At 39.1% G+C, this 22,201-nt stretch overlaps 1 protein-coding gene across 11 annotated transcripts in view; it reads right to left on the bottom strand.

Moving 5' to 3' along the window:
- tenm3 (teneurin transmembrane protein 3) overlaps nucleotides 1–22,201 on the bottom strand; it is a 289,706-nt gene that overhangs the window by 16,970 nt on the left and 250,535 nt on the right. For all 11 annotated transcript variants that reach the window (XM_077525263.1, XM_077525258.1, XM_077525259.1 and 8 more), the window contains 5 exons: nucleotides 17,937–18,041; nucleotides 16,198–16,328; nucleotides 12,349–12,518; nucleotides 9,959–10,085; nucleotides 3,381–3,578 (listed from right to left, as the gene is read on the bottom strand). In XM_077525263.1, coding sequence (XP_077381389.1) covers nucleotides 3,381–3,578; nucleotides 9,959–10,085; nucleotides 12,349–12,518; nucleotides 16,198–16,328; nucleotides 17,937–18,041 — 731 coding nt within the window. The remainder of the gene's footprint in view (nucleotides 1–3,380; nucleotides 3,579–9,958; nucleotides 10,086–12,348; nucleotides 12,519–16,197; nucleotides 16,329–17,936; nucleotides 18,042–22,201) is intronic.

Genomic DNA, 22,201 nt, shown 5'->3' with positions numbered 1-22,201 from the left:
TTTTCAATATTTATCAAAGTTTCCGGATATTTTAATAACTTTGTTATTGAGCAGTATAATCAAACTACTGAACACTTTGGGCCCTATTCACTAAAGGTTTGCGTCGCCTTTGCACCGTGCTAACCGGTAAAAATGGGAGAGCCTAATTCACTAAACACGCGCAGATGGGGAAATCCGTCACTAAGTGCACTGCCGACCAGAATGCACCACGGTGCGCCGGTGAGAGAGAGAGAGAGAGAGAGAGAGAGAGAGAGAGAGAGAGAGAGAGAGAGAGAGAGAGAGAGAGAGAGAGATGGAGAGAGAGAGAGAGAGAGAGGGAGAGAGAGATGGAGAGATGGAGAGAGAGAGATGGAGAGAGAGAAAGAGAGAGAGAGAGAGGGAGAGAGAGAGATGGAGAGGAGGAGAGGGAGAGAGAGAGGGGGAGAGAGAGATGGAGAGAAAGAGAGAGAGAGAGAGATGAGAGAGAGATGGAGAGGAGGAGAGAGGGAGAGAGAGATGGAGAGCGAGAGAGGGAGAGAGATGGAGAGAGAGAGAGGGAGAGAGAGAGAGATGGAGAGAGAGAGAGATGGAGAGAGAGAGGGAGAGAGAGATGGAGAGAGAGAGAGATGGAGAGAGAGAGAGAGAGAGAGAGAGAGAGAGGAGGAGAGAGAGAGATGGAGAGGAGGAGAGGGAGAGAGAGAGGGGGAGAGAGAGATGGAGAGAAAGAGAGAGAGGGAGAGAGAGAGATGAGAGGAGAGAGGGAGAGAGAGAGAGAGGGAGAGAGAGATGGAGAGGAGAGAGGGAGAGAGAGAGGGGGGAGAGAGAGAGATGGAGAGAGAGAATGGAGAGAGAGAGAGAGAGAGAGAGAGATGGAGAGGAGAGAGGGGGAGAGAGAGAGATGGAGAGCGAGAATGGAGAGAGAGAGAGAGAGAGAGGGAGAGAGAGATGGAGAGGAGGAGAGAGGGAGAGAGAGAGAGGGAGAGAGAGAGAGAGAGAGAGAGAGAGACAGCGAGAGCAATGGGGAGATTCCTCAATGCTGGTTTAGGATACAATGTAACCCGGGCTGATCGGCAATGGCGAGGAAGCATTTTACGATCATTTTTACATGTCAGATGCATACTTGTACGCCCACGCCAACCTCTGAAAACATATTTTTTAAAAACGATCGCACCAATAATTTGTACTTTATGAATGAATGACGGGCGGCACGGTAGACGAGTGGTTAGCACGTCCGCTTCCCAGTTCTGAGGTCTCCGGTTCGAGTCCAGGCTCGGACCTTCCTGGGTGGAGTTTGCATGTTCTCCCCGTGCCCGCGTGGGTCTTCTCCGGGTACTCCGGTCTCCTCCCACATTCCAAAGACATGCATGGCAGGTTAATTGGGCGCTCCGAATTGTCCCTAGGTGTGCGTGTGCGTGTGAGTGTGGATGGTTGTTCGTCTCTGTGTGCCCTGCGATTGGTTGGCACCCAGTCCAGGGTGTCCCCCGCCTACTGCCCAGAGCCAGCTGAGATAGGCGCCAGCAGCCCCCGCGACCCTTGTGAGGAATAAGCGGTCAAGAAAATGGATGGATGGATGGATGAATGAATGACGCCGTTGTCGTTCTCTCTGCTCTGTACAGTTTAATGGCGCTCTAAACGCTTACTCTCGGTCCAGCCTCGCTTTCTGATAATGTCATCTTTCTCGCAACTGTTACTATAATAACCATGTTCTTGGCGCAAATCCATTGCCATCGGACGCAGCGCATTCTTAGTGAATATGCCCCCTTATATTCCTTTACGACTCTCTGTATTTTGTAAATTCGTGTTTTGTCATAAATGTGTATTTTGTACCAGTGTCTATTTTTTTCCCAAAGTACTTGAGTGGCTCCTACAAGACAAATTATTTTTGTTTTAAGTTAACATACTTCTGATGGTAGCAGTTAGTACAGCTATCACAACCATGTATGTAGTAATTTTTGTAAGCTACGTTTGTTTTCTCTACTTTCCTCCTGAATGTCTTAACTGTTGCGTATTTTTGATGTGTGTGGGTGTTGTGTCCTTGCTCGTGTAAATCACATTGAGTTACCTTGTGTATGAAATGCGCTGTAGAAATTAAACTGCCTTGCCTTGGCATAAAAGCCCAAATTAACTTGCACAGATTCTGCATAGTAAAATTTAGTGTGTGTGGTTTGGCAGCTGGGGTCTGCGCGGATGAGTGATAATACAAACAATGCTTTTACATTTTATGGGAGATTTGATGTGCTTCACAATCTTTTTTTTTTTTTTTCTTCATAAAAGTTAAATTACAATACAAGGGTCAAACACATTGGCTGCGTTTACTGGAATTCTTGATCTGTGGGGTATAGTGACCAAACCATTTCACATTATTATATTGTACTGTACATTCATTACATTAAGACACCATTTTACTTCGAGGCACAATATTTTCTCTGGTGAGAAGATGCTTTCAGGGAAAAAAAAAAGGGAAACTATATTGTACAGTCTAACCCAGAGGTGTCCAAACTACGGCCCAGGGGCTGTTTGTGGCCCGCCGTCCATTTTTTAGTGGCCCGCGACATATGCTAAAAATGGCATTTGACTCAGTTCAAATAAAATAAAAACAAAAATGTTTGAAGATGGTCAAAGTAAGAAGGGAGGGTGTCGAAAAACACAGGTGCTATTAAACGTTATTTTAGTTAACTAAAACTAACGACACAACTAAAACTAAAATAAAACAAACAAACAATTTCCTTAACAAAATAAAATAAAAACAAAAATGCTTTTTAAAAAACGAAAACTAACTGAAATTACCTTTTATGTTCACAAAACTAACTAAAACTAGCAAAAATGTCCTTCGTTTTAGTTTCTGGTGTGATTTTTAGTAATTTATTTTGATATAAACCGGAATAATGATGAAGTAAGAAAGTACAGAAAGTACATCACACGGAAGTGACGTCATCTAGTAGCAGCCAATAGAAAAGCACCAAAAGATGACGTCGCTCCCATGGTGTTTTTTTTTAAATATTGTGCACAAGTAATACACATTTAAGAAATAAATAAAAAAATACATAATACTAATACTGAAACTAACTAAAACTAAACTCAAACTAAGCATTTATTCAAGAATTAAAACTAATAAAAAACTAACTAAAATGAAAAATTCCAAAACTATAATAACCCTACTGCCATATTACAAATAAATTGGTTTACATACTGTAGCATTTTTCTAAATATGCAAAAACACAAATAAATTATTTGTGCACTTTTTAGGACTAAACACAATTTCTCTTCATAACATTATGTGGCCCTTGCGTCCTTCTGATTTTCTGGATGTGGCTCTCAAATAAAAAAGTTTGGACACCCCTGGTCTAACCTAAAACTAATGACGTATAAAGGCTCATCGTCAGTGTTACTGATGTACACACCTGTCCGTCTTCAGAGTAGTCCACAGTAACTGAGGCGTTGCTCTCCGGTGGAGTGTAGATATTTCTGTAGTATCCAATGGACCTTATGGTTTGCATGGTGTGTCGAGCCACGCTCGGCATGGTAACAGCTGACAGGCGGTCCCCTGAGTCATAATCGAAAATGTACTGGCGCTGGCTATGCAGCAGTAAGACCATGGACTGTTGAGAGAGAGACACAAACAGAATGTAATGTAACATACCAACGGTACAGTCAGTCAGGTTATGGAGACACTTGAAATGACAAAATAATAAGTGCTATAAATAATATAAATCCTATACTGTGTATAAAAAAAATGGAACATTTTCATCATCTATTAAAAAAAAATCATAAGGGGGCAAATATTGTTTACAAGTTTATATATGGTATGATTTCTGAGATATAAACGTGTTTAAGTGTTGTTCTATGTCTTTACTGTTATTACTATTGCAAGAGGTTGAATGAGTTGTTAGGATCACTTATGCACTTGTATCAGCAGTTTCAAGGGGAACACTAAATTTTGCAACACAATTTTTAGGAAGTGATTCACATACTTCTTTAGCATTATGCAGTTTTGACTTTACAGTTAGGCAAAACTACAATTCAGTGGACCGCCACAATTTGCATGTTCAATGGTCTATCAACAAAGCCGTGGCAAAATGTACATGGGTAGATTGATGTCAAATGTCATGCATTCTAAAGGATGGTCTTATTGTACAGTATGATCTCTTCTGTATCTTGATATTTAGTGGTATAGTGGAGCTGTGCACCCCTGGCAAAATAGATGAATGAATAAATAAATAGCTGCATTTGCTTGCACACGTAACGTTGACTGTAACTCATGGGGACATTACAAGACAGATGACATTAGCTATTTAGCTCAGGCAAAGGCATGTTTGCACTCAATATCAATCAACTTGACAACTGTCAAGTGTCATCTTACTGGTTGTTTTTAATGGCAAAACTATTGTGACGAACCTTCAAGAGTAGACATTTCCACTACCCAGTTTTCATGCATGGAACATATAGTTCAAGCCGAGCACTGCCATTATTTTATGCAGCATCTGCTTGCCTATCAATATCAATTTTTATTTTAATCCAACTGCCTCTGACTGCAGATAATTGGAACATTTGCTGAGGAGTTGCCAGTCAAAGAACCAAAGCCTTGCATAGTATGTGTCATCTATGATTGATTGGTGACCAGAAAAGTATCTACCCCCTCCTGGTATAGGCTCCTTCACCATGGAAAATCATGTCTGAAGAATCTGTGTTGAAAACCGGCATGCAAACATGGGGAAGATTAAAGCTCTGTTCCAATGCCTGCAGATTTTGTGGTGTTCACCACGGGGCAACAGGCAGGCATGTCCGTATTTAGCACTAGTTGCTAAGCTGAACTAAGACACCACATTTATTATAATTTTATCCATGTGGTATAATAGCTTGACTCTCTGAAATCAATTCACCACAACTTTTCCTTCCTCCTGTTGTCACATTGTGAAAAATATTACAATTGTAATATTTTTCACTTTGGGTGCATTTAGGGCGGCACGGTGGGGAGTGGTTACCACGTCCGCCTCCCAGTTCTGAGGATTCGAGTTCGAGTCCAGACTCCGGCCTTCCTGGGTGGAGTTTGCATGTTCTCCCCGTGCCCGCGTGGGTCTTCTCCGGGTACTCCGGTCTCCTCCCACATTCCAAAGACATGCATGGCAGGTTAATTGGGCGCTCCAAATTGTCCCTAGGTGTGCTTGTGAGTGTGAATTGTTGTTCGTCTCTGTTTGCCTCTGTTTGGCTGGCAACCAGTTCAAGGTGTACCCCGCCTACTGCCCAGAGCCAGCTGAGATAGGCGCCAGCACCCCCCGTGACCCTTGTGAGGAATAAGCGGTCAAGAAAATGGATGGATGGGTGCATTTATCAACACGGCACACCACACTGTTGTGAAGCTGAGGCAGCATATAAACAACGAATGGGTTGATTGATGGGGCACTGCACTCTGCTAAGTGCAGTGTGAAAAGAAATGCGTGAAAAGAATGACACTAATATTGTTGCTATTAGATTAAAAAAATAAGACAAAGAATCAAATTGGTAACATTTGGGGATTTTGTTAACAGTTGCAAAAACAAAATACAAAAAAACAACAACTTAGCTTCCAATTTTGACAAGGTGTTGACAAAAACATGTTAACAATGCCGAATGCTGTTTCTCTTCAAAGAGGAAACCTCAACATCAATTTCCACACTGTCTCTGTTTATGGTCTGAGTTTTTATAATGACATAAGCAATTGCTTAATACCCATAAACATTCTATATTAGAAAAAAAGTTCAGCATCTGGATGTAAACAGTTATCACATATTTCGAATAGTACATACACTTTCATAGATTCACAGTACTTTCTCACTGGTGTCTCAATCACCAATTTTCCTGTGATGACCATTGCTATTAAAGCAAAGGTAACTGGTTCAATCACACACTAATCATGCAGCACCAGATGGTGGTGCTCTTGTATATTGCTTTGTGATACCGTCATTGTCTCTGTGAGTGCAGTGGATCAAATGAACATCATCAGCATTTAATAATATTATAACATCAGTTTATGACAGGCAAAATGTATTAATCTCACGGCCTTGTGCACCAGGAGGCGGATGTGCTAACCAGTCAACCTACCTTACTACATCAACTATGATGAGTGCCATTTGGTAGTATGCATTCAACTTTTATGGCAGTTTTACTACACAGTACCGTAGTATCATATGGAGGAACTAACATGGAAAACATGGATTAAAAAAAAAAAAATTAAGTGGTCCACTGAGAAAAAAATGGAAAATCAATTAGATATTGCGCAACAAATTTGGAATGTCCTGAAGAAGAAAGAAATCACTGGTGTAGCTGAAGGAGAGTGATAACTTTTGTTGGCAACTTGGCAGAAAGATTAGGTGAGCTGTAAATAAAACACAAAAACAACCGACGACAGCTACAACTATTGGGCTACAGCTAGAACTGGAATGTCAAGACCAGGCTGTTAAAAAAAAAAAAAAGTCCCCGTTCATGTAGCTCTCGAAAAAAAAAAAAAAAAAAAAGGGGGATCTTTAATTTCCTGTTACTCGTGCATGCTTGCTTATCAAGCACCCGCTAATAAGAGATAAATTGAATGGGATGTATTTGTGATTGAGCATATCCTGTTTATCCAGACAAGCTTTTTCATTTTTAAATGAAATGTTTGTGTTTTTAATCTTAAAAACTCATTCACTGCCTTTGACAAGTATACTTGTCAATTGTATTTTTTTAGAGCGGGGATAGATGGGGGAGAATCTGATTATGCTCCACTGTAAATGTCAAACCTGGAAACAACTTTACTGATGCCCAACCACTGGTAGATGACATCATTGCCCCATTTTATACGAAATAAACACAGTTTGAGAGTCTATGGGAGAAATGGCTGTATTTTGGTAAACCTACATTTTTCTACTGTCAATTATAAAAGTAGGGAGTCTATTCTGTCTTTTGGTAGATTCGGTTTATATATAATTATTAGGAATGTCACGATAATGGCAATATCGTGATATTGTGATATTAAAACTGCCACAATATCGTCGTCGTCATGTTCACAATATTTAAAAGGAACACATTTATGTAGTTCTAGCACCCTCCAGTGGCTAGTTTATTAGTGCAATTTAATTTTCATTAGGGATGTTTTGGCCTTCTATGTTTAAAATCTATGCTAATTGTCAGATGAGGGGAACCTAATTTTCTTGTGAAGCGATCAATGTGTGCTTGCATTAGCAATTAAGTGCCTCAATATTGTTATTAGCGATTGTAGGTGGTTTGTATGCATTGCTGTTATGTACAAAAGCACAATATTGTGCTTTATTTTTTAGTATGAGCTCTCTTTTTTTTACAATATTGTGATCTTTTTGAAATATCGCCAACGCCCCCACAATATCGTGATAATTATCGTATAGTGATCTTCATATCGTGATAATATCGTATTGTGATGTTTGGATATCGTTACATCCCTAATAATTATTGAACGTAATCTCGTGTTGGTATTGAAAATTTTTACATTTTCTAAAATGGCTGACAGTGAATGAGTTTTAAAAATGCTGTTGTCTTATACATAACCCAAGCCATAACATTGTAGGTAGAAACTGAAGCAACGACAAGCCTTTGAAATTGTATGAATGAATAAAAAGATCCACCGAAGTGGATATACTTTCCTAAATCTATCAGACTGTTTGCTGTAAGGCAGCAATTTGTGGATCACATCTGTACAATATAATATGAAGTTGAAACAAATAAGATGGCAGTAGCAGCGTGACTTGAAGGTTAGCAAGTGACTTTTTAAATGGACTGTGTATCTTCTCCGTTTAGTAGATTTGAATTTATTATATCTATCCGGTATTAAAAATGGATACGTTCTTAAATTGAAAATGCAGTTTACCCTTGGTTAACATGAATTGGCATTACTCCTGTATAGCTGACTGGCATCAAAGTATCATTCTCTTCTCAAGTCAAGCTCAAATACTCTTTCAAAGTCTAAAATCGTTCCTTCCCTTGGGTCTTGTTTCCGCTGAAGTGGCTGCTTTAGCTCTGCCTTCTTTAAAATCACTTCCTATCAATCCCCGTGTCATTCTATTCTTCTACCAAACACAGATAAGACACATCCATGTTTTTCAGAGCATGCCACTCTGTCTTTTCGATTTAACATGTACACAAAGTGTCTGATTTAGTGTATATATATCTCTTCCTCTATCTTCAATGTTCTTTTCTTTGAATGTGACAAAAGGTTGTCTTTTGAGTGTGATTTTGTATTATAACCTTCATCTTTTACTACAACTGGCCCTTCTAAGACGGTTGGGTGAATTGCTATGTACAACGTCAAGAAGTTCTGATGAGCCATAATTGGGCTTGCCTCAGAACACTGTTTGGGCTCCAGTACCAGCCCCCCAACCTTAACGGAAAAATACTAAAGAAAAATAAGTTCCAGTGACATTTCTTTAGTAGTGCAAGAACTGAAATTGTAAAAGTCGGATTGTAATAAATTGGCCAAAAAAAAAAAAAAAAAGCAAGTTCTATGACTACAACAAGCAATCCTGTCTTTTGATCCATCCATCCATGGCTTACTGACAGTGCACTTTTATTCTGGGCAGTAGAGTGATTCCCACAACTGCAGAATTTGACAGTAATGGCTGCCCCTGCCGACTCAGCACCAGTGGAGACAGCTACAACTATTGGACTACAGCTATAACGGGATTGAAGGCAAATGTATTTCGTGTTGCATTTGTGCATGTCTTAGAATGTTTCAATCAAATGTTGTTATATATTTCATCCATCCATCCATTTTCCGAACCGCTTGCTCCTCACAAGGGGCTTGCTGGAGCCTATCTGAGCTGGCTATGGGCAGTAGGCGGGGTACACCCTGAACTGGTTGCCAGCCAATTGCAGGTTATACTATTTCCTTCACAGAAAATAGTTACCTACAAATGTTATCATGCAAGCCTTCACCTGGTCTTGACATCAACTTCTACAACAGTATACTTTTGTTAACAGGAAACAGACATTATTTTATTCTGTCAGGCTGAGGTGTCAAAGAAAGCTATTTATGGAATGACTGTGAAGGGAAGTGAACTTGCTGTAAGGTAGTAAGTTATATGGATGTGTTGGCACCAGAGCCCACCCCCATCGATACCTCCCTGGAGGTCCCTTATAAAACGGAATACACTGAAATATATGAGGCTTTGGCTACTTATACTTAAATTACTAGATCATTTACATCTGCGAGATGGAAGTCGGTTGGTCACTAGCTGAATGGATTGCTGCTTTAGGACTTGCTTTGGCTTTGAGTGTAGATGGGTTTCACATCAACGTTTGTGGGAGAAAAATAGGAATTTAGACAGAACATTGTATGTTAATAGGTTTGTCAGATTTTTCAAAAAAGGCAATGAGGTACATATGTCTGTGCTTTGTGCTTTTGGAGTGACATTTATAATCTCAGCCTGTCGAGAATAACCATGGCAGTATTGCTTTTTGTAGGGATTCAAAGAAGCTTTTCTTGTGTAGTCTATTCCTCTTATTTGTAAAAAACGGAACCAATAAAAAGCTTCTTATGAGTTAAAAGTGAGACATGAGAGATGTGTTAGTAGTGAGAAGCGACTTCCACACAGCTCGTTTCCCTTGCTCTAACTTTGGGGCAGAACCCTTTCCACAAGGGGACAGGCTTCAGTTCGTGTTGCTTCCTTTGTTTGGTCGCAAATGACAGGGGTAACCTTGCTTTGAGTTTGGAAGGAACAGAGAACAAACCTTTCAAGTTTGTATGCTTGTTGGTGAGTATATGCATGCCATTTGTCTTTTTATCGTGTCTCTGCAGACATTTCTGTCTGTGTTCCTCACTGAGAGAAAAATTCATGTGGGCTTCTCGCTTTCCCCTTGAGTTGGCAGATTTCCTTTGCATGGATATGGTTATACATATGCAGTCAATTTGAATATCATACAATATTGTCCAAACTATCAGTAAATTAAGTGTGACCATTCTTTCCATAGTAACTGTATATAATCTGTAGTTCTTTACCTTATCCAAATAAGTGTAGCTCCATGTCTTCCCATCAGCAAATAATCTGGAAATGATTCTTCCTTGACTGTCATACTCCCACTTCTCTGTGGTTGGACCCCTTTGTAGGCCAGTTACCTGCCCAGTACTGGATGCACACAGGACAACACACCATGTCAATATATCAATGTTTCCAAATTACACATTAGACTCAACTCAGATGAACAGCCAGTAGTTCAGTAGGCTATATTCAGGCAGTATTTCCCGCCTTTTTTGAGCCAAGGCACATATTTGACTGTATATTACAGCAATCTTGCTGCATACCACCAAAGACAAAAAAATATCATATTAATCAATTAATCAATATCATATTGAAATATTCCATCCATTATGAAATCACGAAATCTAGGCTCCTCTACGCTGTAAAAAACAACAACAAAACAAAAAACAAAACTTTAACACAATTTTACTTTTTTTTTTATTTAGTTTTTTCCCTATATTTTAAAAATATTTAATTTACAAAAATGAACTGATTTTACATGTCATATGTAAAATAACATGAAATCACTGCAACTGTAAAAACGTAAAATATTTCTGTTCTTTTACAAAAAACTCCATTAGAAATACATATTGATTGTTAAAATACAGTACATTCACAAATGTATTGTAATTTCATAAATATTGTTCTGTTATTTAATAGAATAAAATGTAAAACTCAATTTGAAGACCCTTAAAAAAAAACAAGAAAAAAAAAACATTTATATTGACTGAGAAATTAAAAGTAAACTGTCCTAGATGGTGGCATTTATTGTATTCACATTTATTTTGAAGGACATCTAATGAGATATGGATAAAGGGGGAAAGCCTGAGAGGGTGAAAAAGCAAAGCAAAGAATTTCTAAGCAAAGAATTGGACTTACGGTGCTGCCACTGCTGAGGCATCAAAACTACCATGTATACATTTCATAAGATCTAAAATTATAAAGAAGAGTGGTAGTGTGAATCAGTGGTAGAGTGGTCGTTTGGTATACCTGAGGTTGTGGGTTCAATCCCCTTGGTGAACATGTTGAGCAAAATACTGAACTCCTATTGATGTATCAACAAAAGGTGAATGACTAGTCAAAATTTAAAACGGTTTGAGAGCCTCCTAAGGTGGAAAAATACTAAATAAATGAATTACTCTAACAGTAAATTGTTGCAATTTTAAACCCAATATGTAGTTTTTCAACAGTTATTGGTCAGTTATTGGAAGATTAATCACATTATTTTATCTTTTAAAATTATAAAATTACAGCTGAAAACTGTACTTTAATTATGGGGGGGGGGGACCGAGAAAGTAATTTTCTGTTATTTCACAGTATATTTCTGGTGCTCCTGCCGGAAAACTACCATTTCTTTTTTTTATTTTATTTTTTTTACGATTTTTTTTTCCCCCAGTCTAGCTGTACACAAAGCTATCATTCTGTTGGAAGAATTATAGCAGGTTCATTGTACCTTCTGCCATCTAGTGGAAGAGTAATCGGGCCAACAATACCTGTCAGTATTGATCAAGGGTGGGCAATTAATTCTGTAAAGGGGCCACATGGGAAATTGGAACGCTTGTTGAGGGCCAAGCCAACACTAAACTCAACTTTCTCAATATAATGTTTTTGGAAAAAGCATATTGTCTTGTTTCAATAAATTGGCATACATATGATATATACTGTTGGAATTAGGAAATCGACATTTTAAGTGAAATTATGAGCAGCTATCAAAATTTCATCTAACTGGTGCACATTAATATTGTGCACCAACTGCCAACTCATATTAGCCGATACTAATCAGTACCTCTAAATTTAAGGATAAGTGGAAACTGGAAAGTATAAGCAGTGATGTATCTACATCCAATACACACAGTGTATGACAATGTTGATTTGCAGTATTATCAGGCCAAATTTTCTCATCTCTACCACCATGCAAGGATAAAATGTTTCCAACATTAGGATGACTGTTTTTCATCATTTTTTCCAACTCTGCTCTTTTTCACTGAGCAATATGGTTTGGTAAAGTTTGTTAAGGTATGCATATTTCAGTGTTTCAATTATGAATGCGTTTAGCAAATGATTGTGTGGTAGATGCACTGCCACTAATTGCAATTGATTGTTTAACAGAGTATTGTCACATTGTGTTACAATAACGTACGATGGAAAAGGGAAAAAGAAAAAAAAAAAAAGTCTTTTCAACTACTAATGATTCAGCTTTAAACACTGCCGTGGGGATCTCTTGCATCTCTTCAAAGTTTAATAACTGCGGCCCCACGTGTACTCCATGTGGAAGATGGCCAATAATTGACACTGAGTGAGTTGACTTACGTACGTAACAATCCAATCCTGACAAGGATTGAGTGTGATCAATTACTCAGGACAGCGATACCTGGAGTATGTCAGGTTGACAGCGAGGAGCTTGCTACTTGGAACCCACAGCGTCGGATGCCCTTGAGTGTCATAGATGATCTTCAGGAGGAACTTGCGATGATCATCATAAATCTTCTCTGTCCGTAGATTGCGATCGTAATCTACAGACAACAGGTTCCTTCCGTTCACCTTTGAATGAAAATGAAAAAACACATAAATCATAATTTAGAGAAAAACAGACAGTTACCCAGGGTGAGGTTAAGGAATGTTGGAACATAGATGTTAGCATCTTACTTATCTCTTTTCATTTCTTCACAGTGCAATAACATTTACACATACGATTAATTTGGACCAAAAAGCATACCAAAACATCTCAGCTTCAGAATTCAAAATGGAAATCCTGGTGAAATGAAAAGGACCAATCTCACTCTTTTGCAATACTGACAATACATCAGAAACTGTCTTGACTAAAACAATAAAAAAGCATTATTAAAAAAATAATTTACTGTTAAAAGTTACATTTACATGAGAACCTAGTAAAACTCCATCTTTTCCCATCTTTGTGACAAGTATCACAGTTTGTATCAATTTCTGCTATATTTTAAGGTAGCACAATTAAAACTTTTGTTGATACACAACCAGACCAAATTGAGGCCCCAAAGAAAATTTAATTAGGATTTAAAAAAATACATATTTATATAAAACATGTATTATGTGGCTGTAAATAAAAACAAACTTCTACTATCAGACAACTTATTTTTTGTCTTGTTTTGTCTATAAAGCAACGACACAGTCTGTTTTCTTTTCACTGTCCTATGTTGATGACACCGTAATTTAAACAACTGACATAGCTCCTTTGCGCTCTCTCTCTCTCTCTCTCTCTTTCAATTAAAAAAAAATACCCATTTGGGCCTGGCCTCCACCTCACATTAAGATTCTTAAAAGTAAGGTGACGAAATTATCTCTTTCATGGTCCTTTGTTGCAGTCTTTCATGAATTTATCTGTCAAACTCGCCCAAAGTTAGAGGGCGGGGCTAAAGCCTGATTCACTCAATCTTGTCTAATCAACTGCTTCGTCCTGAAGTTGTTGGAAACATGGCGGCTGCAGTGATGGATTTTTTGCTGATATAGAGGGATTGAGGCTTGTTGTTGTGCAAAACCAACATCAAAATAAAAGCGATATTTCGATAAAGTACAATTGTCTCAAAAAGCACCTCATGAAAGCGTAAATCTAAGTATAATGGAAACATACCTATTGAGATGAATAGCGCCATCTAGCCTATCAATTGTGTTTACTAGCTACTCACTCCGCATCAATTGACTATTCTGAAATGGATTTGCCTTGACTTGGTGAGCAGATTAACCAATCCGGTGTTAGGACCTGCCCAGCAAACTTTGATGGGCGAGTTTGACAAAAAATACAAAATAAATTCAAAATAAATTCACGAACACTGCAACAAAGTGACCATAACTAATTAAATAGAGAAATAGATAACTACATGAATAAATAAATAAATATATAAATTAATACATAAATAAATAATCATAGGGAATTTAATTAATGACACATTTAATGACATTGATTTATTTAATTCCACATGTAATTAATAAATGAAACATTTAATTAATTAATTACACATTTATTTAATTATTTAAATGGTGTATTTATTTATTTAATGTTGGCACTTTTTGGTCCTCCATAGCAGCCAGCCCAAAAACCGATAAAAACCTGAAGAATTGCAAAAATGACAGTATTTAACTACCCAGCTGATTCAGTTTATAACTTTAGACAAATTGGCAGCATATCATAATGACAGTGGATGTTTTTTTTTTGTTTTGTTTTTTATATAATTTTGCCCAACAAACTGCTGAAAAATGTAATTGCCTGTTAATGGGCATCATTAGGATTTCTACAACACATACAGACTGACTGAATACTATATTTTTATTTCGTGCACATCAAAGTCAGTCAGCTCAACATATTTGTATGTTAGGGTTATGCTAATCATCGTTTGGAAGTCAATTTGTCATCCAATACGTTCTCCCTTAGCCAGTCCGAGGATCAAACCCATCAGCTTTAATTAGTGAAATTGAATGTAAGTATACAGAAAAAGCACATTTCATACATATTATCCATAACTAGCTGACATGAACTCCTTGATGAATGCACACCAAGTGGCAAAACACATCTGTCTATGAAGAGTTTGTCCTGTTCCCATTGCAACTCATCCCGTTACCAGTCGTGGATCATTCATGAAGGTTTATTAAGGCCTGCTGAGAGTGGCGCTGTTGTGCAAATCAAAACCCTGCCGAGGCCACAGATTTCTTCTTATTAAACCGTGCTGGTAGACTTCATGCAATATTCAAACAGAGGGGACAAATATGTCGTTATTCTAGACTCATCCCCTCCTACCTTGTAAGGAGAACTGACATGATGCCATGATCGTTCTGCATCGAAAAATTTGCTAACAGATGAAGACTAAACATAGAGGCTGATTCATTATTGTGAGCACTGTTGCATCACAACTTCTCTTCTTCAGTAATTGTTTAAGTGTGGCTACAATTTGTATGTTGTGGATAATGTTCGCTATTAAGTTTATTTCAAAACAAAAAAACAAGTGCATGCACTACTCCTACACTACTGACATGATTCTCGATTATTTTCTTCTACAGGATTATGACTGTTACGCTGTTTGAATCATATTTTCCAGATCTAGCTGTTGTGTTAGCAGCTAGACTGAATGGTATATAAGAGGTAGAGGTGCACCGATAAATATTTTCCGGCCGATCACCATTCATTTAAAAAGTCTGACCTGCCGATTCCGATTTTTGCCGATGCCGATTTTTTTGCATATACCTTCAGTGTGCCAATCTTATTTTATTGGAAAACATTGAACAATATCAGCTAAATAAGACAAATACACATGAAGTAGTTCTCTTCAATAAAAATGAAATCCTATTAGTCATCTCAGCAGAAGAGGACAGAGGAAGACATTTTTAAGGGATCGGCCGATCACGCGTTGATAAATCGTCTGGCCGATCGATCGGTGCACCCCTAATAAGTATAAATATATAATAAAATGTTCATCAAGCCAATCCAACTTGTAGGAGGAGGCGCATCAGGAAGCAGAATTTCTTTTGACCTTTTTAGATCCAAATTTACAGTACCGGTAATTCCCTGGAAATATAACGTGAACTCTAGATCTCTTATCTCATGTCAAATCCAAAGGTTTCAGTCAACAGCAATAATACTTTTGATAGTGAGTGCAATTAGCAATATCTTAGCAGGGACAACACACTGTGCCTAACCATTTGTCTTTTGTGGCTAATAGGAATGTCACGATAAGGGCAATATCGCGATATCGTGATATTAAAACTGCCACAATATCATCGTCGTCATGTTCACAATATTTAAAAGGAACACATCTGTTAAACAAGTCAGGTTAATTTCCATTTGTTCAGTTCTAGCACCCTCTAGTGGCTAGTTTATTAGTGCAATATAATTTTCATTAGGGATGTTTTAGCCTTCTATGTTTAAAATCTATGCTAATTGTCAGATAAAGGGGAACTTAATTTGCTTGTGAAGCGATCAATGTGTGCTTGCATTAGGAAGTAAGAGCCTCACTGTTATTAGAGATTGTAGGTGGTTTATATGCATTGCTGTTATGTACAAAAGCACAATATTGTGCTTTTTTTTTTAGCATGAGCTCTCTTTTACAATATTGTGATCTTTTTTAAATATCGCCAACGCCCCCACAATATCGTGATAAATATCGTATAGTGATCTTCATATTGTGATAATATCGTATCGTGATGTTTGGATATCGTTACATCCCTAGTGGCTAACGTCAATTTGAATGCTACTCACTCTGAGCTTTCTTCCAAAGACGATGATTTTTCCTCGAGTCTGTTCCTTCCTAAACCGCCACTCCACCAGATTTTGGCCATTCTCTCCTGGAAGTGTCATGTTGCGTCGCGCTACAGTTGGGTTGGCGGCACCTGGATTTGGACAGAAAAAGGCACAGCATGCCAACAGTGTCAGATTATGAATTATGCAGTATAAACTCATGAGGTACAACTACACAATCTATTGAAATATGATTACAAGGGCTGTGTAAAAAAAATAAATATATATATATATATATATATATATTGCTGAGTTTTGGAACACTGTCAGAGAGACAGCAATTTAAAAATATGTTTGTTGTTGTGGTTTACAGGTTGCAATAATCTAAACTTGGGATGTTCAATACCACATTTCTTCAGACCGATACCAATACTCAACTCTTGGACAGTCACTGATACCGATACCAGATAATGACACCACTAATACATAAAATCCCTCTCACCCCTCAAAATGACAGCTAATTTTAAAGACCTATGAATCCCAATATCTCATTTTTCTTAAAATTGGATGAAATTAATGGCAATTTTTTGTTGCTCTAATTTCTAATTTCTAGTTCCTGATTGTAAAACATCCACTAGAGTGCGGCCGTCATAAGTACCGATATCTTGAAATAAGGCTGGTATCAGCCCCGATACCGTACGATTATCGGTATTCACCCATCCGAGAAATACAACCGTTGTACGTGCAAGTTGACATTGACATAGATCTTTGAAAAATAACGCTACAATTAATTAATGATCTTAAAATTTAAGGCCTAAAAATCAATTATTATAATCAATTTATCCTATCCATGCATAAAATATGTAGGGCAATATTTTGCACATTTCAACCATTTATAAAACAGCCAGACCCAGGAGTGCTTATCACTTGTTTTAAAAGAATCATCAAAATTGTTTGTGTGTTGCACAATATCACACAAGTCATGAATACAATTACATATCCATGCGATCAAGAAAGTCTTCTTACGATGGAATATACATCCATATGAATTCTAAATAGGCTGCAAGGAACACTGGTTTGGTTTGTGTCTTTCAAAAGTCTCACTATCAGAAATTCACTTATTCTAACGTGTGAAATGAACCTTTAAGTTGAAGACACTAAATTATGGGCTGCTAGAAAAATCACTCCCTGAAGGTTACAATTTTACCATAGGTGAAATTGGTGTGCTCCACCCTGAGAGTTTGGAATGACAGACATTTTCTACATTATTGTAAATTTATGTGCATCCAAATATAGCTTTCTCTGCATCAGTTCCAGAGTAAGCGCTTTCCTCATGAATAAAAAAAAAAAAAAAAAAAAAAAAAGAGAAATAAAATGAAAGGAAGATAAAGAAGAGTACAGCTTAATCAATTACATTTGGGATCACATTAGAATATAGTAAAAATGAAGATTTGTGGTCTGTTCTAATAAATTATTTTATTCAAGGCCACAGAATGAATAGTATAGCACATGACAGGTGAAATCACGTTTTACAAGTACCACAGGATCGATATTAGTGCATTCCTACTGAAATCTCCAAATACTGGGCGCTAAATTCCTTCAAGACTGGGATCAGGTTTACCAAGCAAATTTCATCTGACAAACATTTATTGTGTTGCCTGTGCCCCACACTTGAACACACCAAATGTAATCATAAATCATAAGGGAAGCAGTAACAGCGGGACCTCTCATTCACAACTTGGAGTGTAATGTGCACATACCTGCCAGAATATGAGGCTCTGTCTGATAATGTGTATCCATCCCATTGGCATAGATGACCCGGAGAGAACGGTCATTACCCACTTGGTAGCTGTTTCGAAGCTGGTCTATAGGGGGGATGTCGAGGAACATGTGATTACCATAAAGAAGACACATAGGGGTATATTCACTAAGCATGCACTGTGTCCGGTAATAGCGCGAAATATTGCACCACAACTGCACCCGCAGTCTGCGCCCATTTACCCACCTACATGGTTGTTATAGTAACAGTTGCGAGAAAGATGACATTATCAGAAAGCGAGGTTGGACCGAGAGTAAACGTTTAGAGCGCCATTAAGCTGTACAGAGCAGAGAGGACGACAGTGGCGTCATTCATTCATAAAGTACAAATTATTGGTGCGACCGTTTTTCGAAAATATATTTTCAGAGGTTGGCGTGGGCGTACAGTATGCATCTGGCACGTAAAAATGATCGGAAAATGCCTCCCCGCCATTGCCGATCAGCCCAGGTTACATTATGTGTCCTAAAACAACATGGGGAAATTCCCCCCCCTCTCTCTCCTCTCTGCGTGATCTGCCGTGCATGTTGTGCGGCAAATGGCATGGACTGCTGTCATGATCTCGGGATCGAGGTTGCGTCGGGTTAATACATGCTTTCCAAAAACGTTATTTGCGTCACGCAAACTCGGTGTGGCTATTAGCGCTGGCGTTAGTGAATTAGACGCTGCATATCAATGAGTCTCATTTGCATTGGGGTGGGCATATTTTGTGTCAAATGTATGCAAATTACCTAATTTACATGCGCACAAATAACACCGGCGCACCGTGGTGCATTCTGGTTGGCAGCGCACTTAGAGACGGATTTCCCCATCTGCGTGTGTTTAGTGAATTAGACGCTCCCTGATTTCTCCATTTTTAACGGTTACCGCTAGGGCTGGGTTCAAAGTATCAATATATCAATATCGTATCTATACACCTTTTCATATCCCAATATCGATACATAAAACCATGTATCGATATATCGACCCCGCTCCCAACACACACGACACATCCAACACACACAAACAAATGCTTTCGAGCCCGTGTCACTTACATGGCGGAAGCCAGTATCGATCATCTCCCCAGCCACCCCCTCCCCTCAACCACCACTGGAACATTTGCACAAAAACAACAATGTGAATGTAGTGTTTTTTGTCAAATTTTTTTTACACAGACTGTACTGTGGTTGTAATTGATTTAAATAATGATTTATTGTTTCAATAAGGCCATGTTAAATAAAACAGTATTAAAGTAACTGCAATGGATTCTATTCTTAATGTAAATATTCATATTTTTACAGCAAGAAGTTTCTACTATTTGCAGCACTGGTACTTTTGACTGTCTAAAATATGTGCTGCATGAATTCCTCAAATTAATCGAAAATCATTGTGAATCGTGAATCGAATCGAATCGGGCTCTTGTGAATCGAATCGAATCGATCCTGGAAATCTGAATCGATACCCAGCCCTAGTTAGCGTGGTGCAAAGGTGATGCAAACCTTGAGTGAATCGGCTCCATAGTTCTTTAAAAAAAAAAAAAAAAAAAAATTAAGGTGGTAGGAAAAAAAAAAGGGGAGAGAAGGATCATAAGCAGATGAACAAAAACGAGCAAAAACAGTTAAATTAATTTCCACGGCCTTATTTGAACCTGCTAATGGCGCACAGAGCAGGTATTAACATCCCGCTGTCTCTTTTAATTAGGTTTCCCTTGACCTCACAGCACTAATGGCCACTAGTGTGTTTGCGTGCGTGTGCGCGCGTGCGTGTAACTGAGTAGAAATGATGAATGAACAAGAGGCTATATTCAATCAACCTACAAACAATTTGTTGCAAAAATTGTTTCTAATGATGGCAGATAAAAACAACATTAAATCCTTCTACATTAGGAGCGACTCATACCTCACACAATGGGCAGGTTTGGTATTAAGACCTAATTTGAAAGGACAAATAGTGGTGCGTTTTGCAAAGAGGAAAGTAATGGATGCGGCAAACACTTGTTCCCAAAAGTCAGAGGAGCACAGGATGACAATACGACGGTGGCGGCAGGTGTACACAGATGTGCTGTTTATATGTAGACGAAACCTGAGAGAGATTGAAGACAAGCGAGACCAGCACTGAATGCTGATGACACCCGAGGATCTACTGGTGGATGTTAAAAACCCCTTCCGACCCATTAAATGATTGCAGTGGACATGACATATTTGTGTGTCTAAATCAGTGGTGTCCAAACTACGGCCCGGGCGCCATTTGCAGCCCGCCGTCCATTTTTCAGTGTCTCGCGGCATATGCTAAAAATGGCATTTGACTCAGTTCAAATAAATTAACAAAAAGTTAACTAAAACTAACGAAATAACTAAAACTAAAATTCCAAAAACAATTTTGTTAATGAGATAAAATATAAACGAAAATGCTTTAAAAAAATGAAAACTAACTGAAACTAATTTTATTAAATTTTATGTTTACAAAACTAACTAAAAACTAACTATAATTACAGCAAAAATGTCCTTCGTTTTAGTCTTTGGTAATTAATTTAATGCATGAGCCTTTGGGGATGATTTTAAATGTGATTTTTAGTAGATTTATTTTGATGTAAACGGGAATAATGACGTTTGAAACTATGTCACACGGAAGTGACGTCATCTAGCAGCAGCCAATAGAAAAGCACCTTCAGATGACGTTGCTCCCATGCTGTTTTTTTAAATATTGCGCACAAGTAATACACATTAAAAAAAAACTAAAAGTAAGACTGAAACTAACTAAACTCAAACCTAAAACTAAGCATTTATTGAAGAACTTAAACTAATAAAAACTAACAGAACCACCCTGAAAACTACGTAATTAAAACTAGCTAAATTTGAAAAACAAAGCTCAAAACGAAATAAAAAAATAAAATAAAAAACTCCAAACTATAATAATGACCCTACTGCCATATTACAAATAAATTGGTTTATGTACTGTACCATCTTTCTAAATATGCAAACGCACAAATTAATGATTAATTATTTATACAATTTTTAGGACGAAACACAATTTCTCTCCATAACATTATGTGGCCTGCGATTGGCTGGCGACCAGTCCAGGGTGTACCCAGCCTACTCCCCAATACCAGCTGAGATAGCACCCCCCGCAACCCTTGTGAGGAGCAAGTGGTTCAGAAAATGGATGGATAACATTATGTGGCCCTTGCGTCCTTCTGATTTTCTGTATGTGCCCCTCAAATGAAAAAGTTTGGACACCCATTGGTCTAAATAAAAACGCATTATTTGGATGATGTCAAGTTCAAAGCAGGGTGCTGGGGGGCGGGCGTGCCACCTACACCCGCCGGGTTGGGTGAGGCCCCGCTGGTCGCTCCTCTTACTCACTTCACTAGTTTTGCACTATACACATAGGGCACACAACACATTTCTTGGTGGGGTGGGGAAGGGTGGAAACACCATCTTCACCCTTCAACTCCCCTCCAATTTTAATGCACTTCATGTCCAAGGGGAGGGGTGAGTTGGGGCGGGGGGTCATCAGGGGGGATGGACTGCAGTGCCTGGCAGCGCTGTGGTCCCCCCCATCTGTGTCCCTGCCCCACCACTTTGTCCTTCCATTTCCTTTTTTAATGCACCACACATATACATATTCATTTTTTGGGGGGGATGCGGGTGTGTCGGAGTAGGGGAAATTTTTTCCCTCTGCTCCGACTCACCTGCTCCCAATTTTAATGCACCACACGCACACACTTGTATATACACTGGGTGGGGCCACATTCACGGTGTAAGGGTAGAACTCGCCAGTCGGCGAGCTGGCGGACTTAGTAACAGGGTTAGGTGTCACTAGTACGCTGGCGTGACGACCGGGGCCTCTTCCCACCGGGCTCGGTGTTCTGGTGTTCCGCCTCTCCCCCGGTGCTTCCTCCTCTGCTTCCCCCCTCCCGCCGCTGTGCTCCTTTAGGACGGCTGGAGGTGGGGTGGGCACGTCTTCCCTCTCTGCGCTGCTGCCCGGTGCCGGTTTCCGGGGGTGGGGTGGGGGGGTGGCGGCTTGTTTGGGGGGGGGGGTGGAGGTATGGGTGGGTGGGGGTCTGGGTGTTGGGGGTCGGGGTGTGTTCGGGGGTTTGGGGCCGGGGGTGGCGGGGCCTGGGTCGTGGCGGGTGGCGGGTTTGGGTGGGGTCCGGGGGGGGTCGTGGGGAGGATGGGGGCTGGGGACCGGTGGGGCGCTGTGGGGACCCGCCGGGCCTCGTTCTGCGGC

This window comes from Festucalex cinctus, chromosome 6, assembly GCF_051991245.1.
Source record: "Festucalex cinctus isolate MCC-2025b chromosome 6, RoL_Fcin_1.0, whole genome shotgun sequence".
Taxonomy (NCBI): Eukaryota; Metazoa; Chordata; class Actinopteri; order Syngnathiformes; family Syngnathidae; genus Festucalex; species Festucalex cinctus.
The sequence above is the reverse complement of the archived record's forward strand: the minus strand, read 5'-3'. Positions and strand labels throughout refer to the sequence as shown.